Source organism: Triticum aestivum, chromosome 1D, assembly GCF_018294505.1.
Source record: "Triticum aestivum cultivar Chinese Spring chromosome 1D, IWGSC CS RefSeq v2.1, whole genome shotgun sequence".
NCBI lineage: Eukaryota > Viridiplantae > Streptophyta > Magnoliopsida > Poales > Poaceae > Triticum > Triticum aestivum.
The window spans coordinates 44,477,732-44,488,829 of record NC_057796.1 but is presented as its reverse complement, the minus strand read 5'-3'; the positions used below and the strand labels follow the sequence as shown (position 1 = coordinate 44,488,829).

General features: G+C 46.3%; 1 protein-coding gene and 1 long non-coding RNA gene across 4 annotated transcripts; both read left to right on the top strand.

Moving 5' to 3' along the window:
* The first annotated feature begins 32 nt into the window (after positions 1-32).
* On the top strand, positions 33-655 carry LOC123164635 (uncharacterized). The gene is made up of 2 exons (XR_006482543.1): positions 33-208; positions 425-655. It is a non-coding gene; the product is annotated as an uncharacterized lncRNA (long non-coding RNA).
* A 360-nt stretch (positions 656-1,015) lies between these two features.
* Positions 1,016-4,751, top strand: LOC123180185 (uncharacterized). 3 transcript variants are annotated; one of them, XR_006490744.1, is made up of 4 exons: positions 1,016-1,879; positions 2,100-2,161; positions 2,978-3,109; positions 3,201-4,751. XR_006490744.1 is itself a non-coding variant. In XM_044592154.1 (3 exons), the coding sequence occupies exons 1-3, from the start codon at positions 1,644-1,646 to the stop codon at positions 3,041-3,043; spliced, it is 360 nt and encodes a 119-aa protein (XP_044448089.1). In that variant the 5' UTR covers positions 1,016-1,643; the 3' UTR covers positions 3,044-4,751. The 3 variants fall into 3 exon arrangements, 1 of the variants encoding a protein (XP_044448089.1); XR_006490743.1 differs by having other exon boundaries at positions 2,978-4,751; XM_044592154.1 differs by having other exon boundaries at positions 2,104-2,161; positions 2,978-4,751.
* The last annotated feature ends 6,347 nt before the right edge of the window (positions 4,752-11,098 follow it).

The window sequence follows — 11,098 nt, the reverse complement described above, 5'->3', positions numbered from 1 at the left end:
CTAGATTGTATGATGTTTTTTTTCTACGGGCTAGTTCATGTAGGAGGCGTATGTAGAGCAGCGGGGTGAGGAAAAACATGAAAGAATTCAATAGAAGTGTGATCAAAAGGAGCGGGACATTACGTGAGCTGTGGACCGTCTCTTGGATGATCTTCCTCTGTCCTCCACCAATTATTCGGATCTGTTCTTCCCCCTTGCTTCTCTCCAGGTACTTGCCCCTCTGATGTGCCTCTCTGACTTGTTTTTGTTCTTCCTTCTTCTCACTCCCTCTCTCCCATGACGTCTCTCTGATGTTTTTCTACTCTTTCTTCTCCTCATTTCCCCTATCCCATGGCGCCTCCCAGATGACTTGTGTGATGCAAGTTAAAGGAGGGTCCTGGGAGACGCCAGTATTCTGCTGATTTTTGTTCCTTTTCTTCGTCAGGTGATTTGTTGTCCAGGAAAGGAAAAAAGAGCGTGGGCAACGGTCCAGGTGGGTTTCGTGATAGTTGCCTTGTTTTGTTTTGGTTATTAGTTAGAACCGGGTCAGATTTTAGCCGCCCGACCCATTTTTTTGGAAATACAAGCATACAATTGTCCATGGTATTTGGACATAGGTGTCAGCGCTTGATTTGTCAGGAAATTTGACTATAATATAGTGCTTTTTACCTTTGTATTGGATGACTTTCTTGGTTATTTAACTTGTTTACCCCTAACCCGGGTCTGATGTTCACCCCTGACCCGTTTAGGCGTTCTTTTTTGCTTTATGTTGATTTTCCTGTTCATACAGATGTAATGTGTTGATTAGTCAGGAAATTTGACTATTTTGAATTGAAAAACAGTCAAATGTCAAATAAACAGTCCCTTCTAGTTTTTTTTCGTCTCACCTCCCACCTCCCACCGATTCCCCCTGAACCGCCGAGCAGCAAAAAGAAAAAACTCGAAGCAAACCACCTAACGATGCGTCTGCGTACTCCCCTCGCAACCAACATAACCAGACGAAAAAAATCTACGAAAAAAAACCAGCCAAAAAAAACGGACACAACCCGCACTCCCATCAAGCCGCCGCCGATCCTGGAGCTACCTCCATCCCTTCGGCGCCGCCGATCCTGGAGCCCCCTCCCGCGCCAACGCTCCAGGCGCACGGCCGCCTCCACGCGCCGTCCGGGCCGCTGCGCCCACGTTCCAGGCGGACGGCCGCCTCCACTCGCCGCCCGGACCGCGGACCGCCGCGCTCACGTTCCAGGCGGATGGCCGCCTCCACTCGCCGCCCGGACCGCCGACCGCCGCGCCCACGTTCCAGGCGGACGGCCGTCTCCACTCGCCGCCCAGACCGCCGACCGCCGCGTCCACGCTCCAGCCGAACGGACACGTCCTCCACGCGCCGCCGGAAATCCACCCTGCAGGTCTCAGATTCTGGTTGCAATGACATTTTTTTGTTTAATTGTTCGCATGTTCAATAACACAGGGGAAGGTGGGAGAGGGCGCCATCGGCATCTCTGTCCTCCTCTACTTGGTGGCCGCCATGTACGCGGAAGACCACGAGGTCGCCGGGTCCGTCGCTGGCTGACCGAAACAGGGTACCCAGATCCTGCCGTCGGTCGCGAGCCTCGCCGTCTACCTTCACCAGCCACCCCGAACGCCATTTGTCCGGCTGGGCGGGGATGGAGCGACGATTCGGAGATGTAGCAGAGCGCTTGGCGGCAGCTGCTCTCGGCACGCGACGGCGTGCCCCACATCCAGAGGCTCGCCTCGGCGCCCACATCGTCCTCCTACTACTTCTCGGTGCCGCTGACCCGGCGGGTGCCAAGGGAGGTGACGTACATCCAGAGCGTCTGCGCGCAGATGAACCGGCTCTGGTGCTCCATCCCCGCCAGGCGCAGCGCGAAATCTGGAAGAGGTGAGGATGCTCTTCTTAATTTGCTCGGTTATACGTTTCTGTATGCCGCGTGAGTTTCTGATGAGCGTGAGGCAGAGAGAGATATCCAAGTACTGATGAGTTCCTCGTGCGGGCGGGTGGGCGCAGATCACATCTTTACTGTATGCTATTTTCGTCATGTTGATTCCTTCGATAATAGCTACAATGTTAACAATTTTCGTTACTTATTTGAACAAAATAGCCAGGGATGCTGTCCAGCTGATGCTTGGTATCGACTCGAAGTTCATCATCCATTGTATTGAGGTTATCTACCTGGACTCTGTAGTGACTTTATATTTTCTATAAAAATATGAATTTCATGCTAGGTTATTCCCACAAAGGCACTGAATAACTGTACATTCCGACCCTTTCCTCGCCCATGTCAGCAAACATCACAAAACAGAACCTGTTTATGTCATCAAAGTCACACAACCCACTAACTACAATCAAGCTGAGACTTCATTTTCCTTTTACTTTGTTGCACATTTGCATCCAGGTCAAATTTCGCATTTGTACCTGAGAGTAAACCATGCTTGTATGCATGAAAAAATGAGCACGTTTTCGACAGTCCTTGGTAGAAAAGATACATACTGATGATTGCCATCTCAAGTTTAGTGCTGTCAACTTCAAGTCCCTGGTCCCTGCTGCTCTGAACTGAGACATATTTGACCCACAGTTGGCTGCACACTAACTGTTGGACAGAATGTTGACATGTTGTGCTTACTTTATATCATGATGTATGATTACTTTATAACATGTTATATGTCTTCGTAAACGGTCCCAAAAAGGCAAAGATAACTTCAGTTTTGTTTGGTGATTGCCAATGCGGCCCTAGCACAGCACCACTCCAAGCTCGAGAAGGATTGCATTTTTTGTGTTTTGTGCCATCACATATTGTTCCATCGTCACGTATGTATAACAGTATAAGTGAAGAATTACTAGACCTCTCCTAGGCACACGCTGATCCATTTCATATTCTTCTAAATTTAAGAGTCACATTTAAATTGCCCTGGATTAAAGCTACGTGCACTGATATTTATTAATTGTTTAAGCTCTATTTTTTTGTTCAATGTTGGCTAGGATCTCTCGATGATGATCAGCAGTATTGCAAGTTCGGCAGAAATAAGTGAATACTGGTCAGTATAATTATATGAAGATAATATTGGGGTACAAGATCATTTCCTATTTTTCATGGAGTTAGAGAACAAGATGGTGCGTTGCATGTTGCACATTCAGTATTGCTGCATAATTAGCAGGTGATCTTTAGACAAGTGAATGTCTAACTGCCATTGTCAAGTCACAGTGAGAAGAACAACGTTTACAGCCTGTGGAGTATCTTCCAAGTTAGATATACCATCCCGCAAGGTCAAGATTTACTGAAATGGATTATACTTAGAGTTGGGACGTCACCTTACTTTTAACATTTCAAACAGTTTCCCTTCTCTAGGTATGGGTGTTTCTCAAGCTGTCGCTCGAGTTTCTCATCATGCTCTGCAATTATATTTTCTACCTCTTCATGATCATTGTCCTGACAAGCGAAGTCCAAGATGGGTAGATTGTCGTACATTCGCTTGGTATCTGGTACTTAATTACTTGCTTACTCTTATTACTCCCTCCGTAAACTAATATAAGAGCGTTTAGATCACTATTTTAGTAATCTAAACGCTCTTATATTAATTTAAAGAGGGAGTACTTGACTGCTGAGCTCACAATCAGAAGTTCAGAACCACAACTTGATGAGAACATTCTGAGCTAACTAAATATAGTGTGCTTCTCTTTTTATTCTACATTCTTTGGAATACTAATTATAGCATGGGAAGGTATGATCTTGATGGCCCTCTCTGCTGCTATCAGGTCAGATTAGTTACAACTACATGTATAAACTGTTACTCTTTGCTCAGATAGTTCTTAGTAGTGCATTTTCCCAGTCACAAAATTTTCCTTTATACCCAAGGATAAGTTAGAGCATAAAAATGAAATCAGAAACTGGGGTGGATATTGTTAGGAAGGGCATATTGTTGTACATCTATGCCTGCCTGCACTATGCACCATTTCATTCACGCGGGAAGGTATTGTAACATCCGAAATAACAAGCTAGCTGAAAAGACATGCATACTATTGACTTAACGGTTGTGAAACTCAAATATTTGGAGTTGCCCCAAAGGGAAATAGAGGTTCAGAGTTACAGTGGAAGCCACCACCCACTGAAACTGCAACGAGTTGACTGGGAAAAACCACCTTCAATATATAAGAGTTCCTTCTTACACCTACACTATAAAAAAAAAGGAGTATGAAAAAGTCACCTTGGATCATAATTCAAGGAATCTATTACTCTTTGCTCCGTTCTACTTAAATTACATATTGTAACAATTAACATGTTAATGTGTGTCTGGTTATGTCTTGCCTTGCTACTTGGGTGCCACCGATGTCTGCTTATTGTCTTCCATGCAAATAAAAGAATCCAAATACATCAGGTCTCTTAATATTTGTACCTACTACTGATATTTGTTTCTTTTTTGGCTGAAGCTCTCAAAGGTGTAGCCTTCAAGCTTTACAATATGGGTTGGGATTTCAGAGATGATTTGTGCATTATAATTGTAATTTGGATAATTTCTTGGTTTGAGGAACATAACTGCAACTCGAGTGACTGAGCACATGCAACACTGCAGGCGTACACCTTGAAACAGACACCTGATGGCCTGGCAAGTTCTACTCCTGAAATCAACGTCTATGGCTTGAGTAAGTGTCAGCGGCATCCCTAGGTCCGACAACAATCATGCGAGAGCAATCTGTGGTGGTAGATTTCTGCATGATGTATCTTGAATAAGGAGTATCCTGCTAATTTTGCAAGACAGTTTTTGAAATGTAACTTCAAAATTCAAATGACTTCCTTTCATCACTTTATGAATAAGGAAATTGGTGCATCTCTGACGGCCGCGCTCACGGCGACCCCGGAGGACGCCGCTGCTCCCCCTCCCGTGCTCCCCTAGCTCGCGGCATCGTCGTCGTCGTTGCTCTGCACAAACGCGTGCAGCATTCGTTTACTCGCGAACTCGAAATGGCGAGTTGAATTAACTTCATGGGAAACTCGAATTCGACTCCAAAACTTGATCACCAGCGCGCTCCCAATCCCCGATTCGACTCGAATGCTCCCCACTCCGCCCGAAATGGTGAGGCCCGAATCGGACTCGAAATCCCCCAATCCAAATCAAAAGCGCTCGACCACACAAACCACAACCAGGGAATCAACTCGGAACCGAATCGCTCGAGGCAACAGAGATGGGGAACAGCCGCAGCTTCTCGCGTCCCCGAATCCCTAACTCCGGAACTGGCCGCGGCGAGGCACGCACCGGCCCGAAATTCGCAGACGTGCTCAGGAACACGAATCGAACAAGCGCGAGAGGGAGAGAGAGTGAGGGGAAGGAAGGTAGGGTGGTAGGATCGTGCCGGCGGTGAGCGCCCGCTTGGCGATCTCCCGCCTCGCCTCCATCCCCGGCAACTCCTCGCTCACGCGCTCACACCAGACGAGGGAGGGTCGGAAGCAGCAAGAGTAGAACACGAGAGAAAAAAAAAATAAGACCAGATTACAGATCAAGGTTCTCATATTACACGGGAAGGATTGGGCGTGTGCAGTTTTTTTAGTCTATTGGACGTGTGCATATACTCCCTCCTTTTCCAAATATTTATCTTTCTAGAGATTTCAACAAATGACTACATACGAAGCAAAATGAGTGAATCTACATTCTAAAATATGTCTACATACATCCGTATATTATAGTCCATTTGAAATGTCTAGGAAGACAAATATTTGAAAACAGAGGGAGTATATAGCAGCAGAAGAGGACTGGCGACTATTGGGCCAGGCCGATTGGGCTTACGCCAGATGTTTCAGTGGGTTAGAGCCTGTTCGTGAGCTCGCCAGATTCTGCACGTGGAGCGGCGCCGAAAAGAGGACAGTTAATATTTTCTTTTGCGTTGAAAAAAAGAAACAGTTACAAGAGGACAAGTCACGTACAGTAATGGGGCATTGGAGCATGTGGATGACATGCTGCAGTAACAGTTGTGGCCAGGAGCAGCAACGGCGATCGAGTTTCTGGGAGCTTCTTCAGTTGTTTTCTCAGGTTGTATGGATGCAGAGATTGTTGAAGCCCTTGCAGTAAGGGAGGCGCTATCATTGACAGATGACCTGCCCGAAGAATTAAAATCTCTTCAAACTGTCTTGAGTTTAGCAACACGCTGAAGGAGGGATCCAAATCAGTGTACTATCATATCTCGCATGAGATTAAGGCTAGAGGTGCGCAGTTTAGCGGGGTTGAGTTCAGTCGTGAGAAGTGGTTTTCAAACTTTGAAGCCCACAGGCTCGCCCGATCATCGCTCCGGAGTAATATTGATTTGGCTTTTAGATCAGCCCGAGGGCTTATGTATCCCTAGAAATATTGTAATTTGACGTGCTGGGGTACTACACCACTAAAAAAAAATCGTATAATACATTAGGCCAGTTATGTAAGTCTGGTATTATTGGGGGCAGCCCAGTGCAAATTGGCCGAGCGCGATGCTCGGCGAAGGGGTCGGTAGAGGACTGCCCCGCTTTGATGGATCCTACTCTATCCTCGTTGCCATCGACAAATTCTCGAAGTATGGACACTTCATACCTCTTAAGCACCATTACACGGTGGCCATAGTGATGACTTTGTCTATCGTCTGCACGACATGTCTTAAGTTGTCAGTACAAAACCTACACTTTTTGCTTCCTTGCCAGTTGCGACTCTTGGATGTGTATGTACGTATAGGTTAGGGTCATGTATTGTCACGCCTCCTTTCTCCTACATACAATGTATAGCTTGGGAGACAAGTCGAGGTTGTGCACCATTGTACCTATATATGTGCACTTGCACATGATCAATGAATTGAGTCGCATGCAATCCAATCTTTCCTAACAACAACGACGGGCGAGGTTGTCTGTGGTTAGCACAACTCCCCTTCAAAGATACCACATAAATTTTTTAACTTTAGTGAAATCTCCGACATCCAAATTTTCTTGTTATTATCCACTGGGACCTTTGAGTGCCTGAGCGCACAGTACATAGAGTCGACCGTGAAAGACCCAAATATAGTGAGGTTCAAGCGAAACACATTCCGTCCTTGTGTCGGGTTAATCGATTCCAATTGGAATGACAGATTTTGACATGACATAAGACATATGCTAATTAAGTCCGGCCCGAAAGAAATACTCGGCGGGGATGAATTGTGCACATTCGCAAGAGTATCATTCTGATTACGAACAATGGCCCTGTTTGGATATTCTAACTCAGTTAGAGGTTAGAGTTAGATTCTAACCCTGAACTAACTCTAGCTAAAGAGGTGTTTGGATGGCAGGGTTAGATGGAGCGCGGATACGGCGATGCGCCTTCACGGGCGGTGCGAGAGGGAGGGAGGGAGAGGACGAGAAGCTTCGAGGAAGTGGGGAGGGATCTGCTGCGGGGAGAGCGAGAGAAAAAGGTGTTTTTAGTGGTCCTAAGAAGAACTAACCCAAATAAGCACATGTAAGTGCATCTAGTGCCACCCCTAGTTGGTTTTGGAGTATTGACGACAAACCTGGTTGAGGGACTAATGTGTTTGTGAGAATTGTAAGATAACACAGGTAGTAGTCCCTCATTGATTCGGTTTACCTACCGGAGATGACCCCTAAAAATGTATGAAGACATTAAAGACAATGGTGGTATGTGAAGACATTCACATTGAAGACTATGACAAGAGAAGACATCACGTGAAGACTATGGAGCGCGAAGACTTAGTTGTTTCGTTGTTTCCTTTTCTTCTTTGTTGAGTCATATGAACCACCATACTGTTAAGTGGGGTCCCAGTGAACAAAGTCAGAGTGACTGAAGTGATGCTCAACCAAAATCCTATTTCTTCGAGCGAAGACAATGAGAGCAAATCTTATCCAGAGCTGGATGAGTCAGCTTTACTTGTAGCTCAAGTCAAGCTGCCGCGTGTGTTTGAAATCTGACCGTTGGAACACGTGTCAGTTCCTTAGTGACCCAGGGTCATTTCGGACAAATCAGGTCGGGTTGCCTAGTGGTTATAAATAGCCCACCCCTACACCATAAATTGGTGGCTGCTCAGAGTTAGTGCACGGCTTTTGTCGTTTGAGAGCAACCCACCTCCGAAGCTTTTGAGAGAGAGAAATCCTTGCGAGGACAAAGCCTAAACACCCAAAGCCAAAGAGTGTTAGGCATCACTGAAGTCTTTCTGTCCGCGTGACCTGAAGACTTGTTACACTTGAGGACTGTGAATCCTCCAGCCGGTTAGGCGTCGCGTTCTGAGCATCCAAGAGTCATTGTGGATCGCCGGTGAACGAAGTCTGTGAAGGTTTGGAAGTCTACCTTGAAGACTTACCAGAGTGATTGGGCGAGGACTGGGTGTCCTTAGCTCAAGGGGAATAAGGTGAAGAAGTGGTCTTCTGAGTTGAATCTCAGCCTCCCTAACCAGACGTACAGTTGTCACAACAACTGGAACTGGTCCAACAAATCCTGTGTCCTCACCAAGTGACTGGTTCTATCCTCTCCCTCTCTTTACTTACAGTTTGTCTTCATGAAGTCATTGCCTGCTTGCACTACCTGTTTGACTTTGCTGTGTGACTACTACCATTGTTTGGCTTCATACTATCTTCCATCCTGATCTTTACTACCTAGTTGCTATTAGTCTTCGTGCTTTCACTTCATTGCATACTTGACTATGGCTTGCTTAGTGTAGTCTACCTTCCGCTGCATATCAATAGGTTCATTTCTATTGTTTGTCTTCGAAACTTTCATGTTTTGAAGACTTTCATAAAAATCGCCTATTCACCCCCCCTCTAGTCGATAACTAGCACTTTCAGCACCTCTTGGGTGGGTTAGATTTTTTGGATGGGATAGATGCATCTAACCCAAACTAACCCTCCTGTTTGGATATTTTTGGGTTAGTTGAGTTCAAACTAACCCAAACTAACTCTAACCCATGGATCCAAACAGGGGCCAATGCGGTACAAAGGTGGATATTGTTCTTAGAGACTGACATTGCCTAGCCAAATGTTGTCTCAGAAACGAATTTCTGACCCATCTTTTATCGTGAAGGATCCAAAATGAAAAAAATGTTTGTTCGCAGCATTAGACCAGCCCAAAAGTGCAAATCACCAGGTTTTCAATAGGTCTGGGACACATATTTATGGCCTACTCCCTCCGTTCCTAAATACTTGTCTTTTTAGAGATTTCGAATGGACTATCACATACGGATGTATGTAGACTTATTTTAGAGTGTAGATTCACTCATTTTGCTTCGTATATAGTCACTTGTTAAAATCTCTAAAAAAGACAAATATTTAGGAACGGAGGGAGTAGATACTTATTGCGAAGTAGGGTTTGCCAAAACCATCCTCAATAAATAGTTTGAACAACCATTTACTAAGTAAGACATCATTCTTAATTTGCAGGTCATGAATGCCAAATCCACCTTGGTCTTAATTTTGGCTTACAAACCATGCTCCAATTAGCGAGTCTGTACCTTTCCTTTTTATTTTCTCCTTGCCAAGAGAATCTGGATCTGAAATACTCCAACCTCTACAAGACCCTTTTTGGGAGTTGAAAAAAAAAAAGCATACAGAGAACCATATTTGTAAGGATGGAGTTGATCAAGACTAGTCAACCGCTTCTCTAAGCGTGCCTCTACATATTTCCACTCCGCATTTGTGAGACATCGATAATGAATCAGAATTCCCAAATATTTAATCGAGAATTGACATTGCGCACAACCAAATAGGCCAGCGTAATCAGCCGCCGCCTCACTGGCTTCTCCAAAGCAGAATAATTTTCTTGTATGAAGATTAGTTATGTGTTTATTGTCGAACGATATTTCATTTTTGTATGGTTTTTTTTTCTTTTGAAGCCAAAGCCACTGTGCATAATTATGTCCAGCTGAGACAGCCTGTGGGTCTTACGGAGGCCCTACTGGGCAGTCAGATCTCGACACATGCAAGCTGAGCGTGTGCCCTTGATAGATTCTTGCCGAGCTGCTCGTTACAATATTTCCTCAAAAGGGTCACCCTTCTCTAAGAAAATAAGATCAACCCTAGAATACAGTGGCATCCAGACCATTATTGGAGTAAAATAAACCAACAATTCGTCTACTTGGCCATACATATTTTTCTATAGGGCACTTATAGGCGCCGGCGCGCCGGCCGAAAGTTTTGGCCGGTCCAGCCAGGGCCGTTCGATTTGAGCCACGCAGCTGCTGGATCTGAGCAAAAAAAAATGAATCGCCCCAGCTCTCTTCTTCCTCGGGGGAGCGTGGCGCCGCGCCTCCTGTCCCCTCCGGTGGTCGCCGGTCCCCACCCTTGCCGGTCTTCCTCGTCGCCGCCGGACCCCGCCCTCGCCGCCCGTCCTCGCTGCCCGTCCTCGTCGCTGGTCCCCGCCCTCGCCGCCCGTCCTCGTCGCCAGTCCCCGCCCTCGCCGGCTGTCCTTCGTCGCCAGTTCCCATGCAACAAACCCCCCTGCGTTGCAGCTCTTGACGGCGATGGTTGTGGCTCGGCCGCCGCCCCTCGCCATTGATGCTCGCTGCAGGAAATTATGTCGACGGCGGCTGTCAGTCAATCAACACCGTTTTAAATGGATGTAGCAAAAAACTTCACCCGTAGTAGCAAAAAAAACTACGGTTGCAGCAAAAATCAAACACCGTCGCCGTCTTTCGCGAGGTCGTGACACCGTTTTAAAATGGATGTAGCAAAAAACTTCACCGGTAGAGCAAAAATCTACTACGGTTGCAGCAAAAATCAAACACCGTCGCCGTCTTTCGCGAGGTCGCAACTCCGTCTTACATGGATGTAGCAAAAACTTTAGCGGTAGTAGCAAAATTCTACTACGGTTGCAACAAAAATCGTCGTTGTCATCGTCGCGAGGTCGCAGCTCCGCCTGATGGATGTAGCAAAAAACTTCGCGAGTAGTAACAAAAAACAACTGCGGTTGCAGCTTCCCCTTATTGTGCAGTTCCATTGAAGCTTTTCTGTCTATGGTTGAAGCTTTTTTCAACAGCTGTTGAAGCTGTTCTAGGTGACGGTTGCAACACTAGTATACGCGGGCTGCATCTAGCCATGGCGGCCGGCGAGGGAGCGCCTGGCCGTTGGCGATGGAGGTCGTGGTCGCCCAGTCGCAGCCCGGGGGAGGGGGA

Bases quoted from the DNA above. Each gene is read 5' to 3' on its own strand.
- LOC123180185 (XM_044592154.1), top strand. From the start codon at position 1,644: ATGGAGCGACGATTCGGAGATGTAGCAGAGCGCTTGGCGGCAGCTGCT. The intron at 1,880-2,103 runs GTGAGGATGCTC...CAAAATAGCCAG, and splicing joins CAGCGCGAAATCTGGAAGAG to GGATGCTGTCCAGCTGATGC. The intron at 2,162-2,977 runs GTTATCTACCTG...AATGTTGGCTAG, and splicing joins TCATCATCCATTGTATTGAG to GATCTCTCGATGATGATCAG.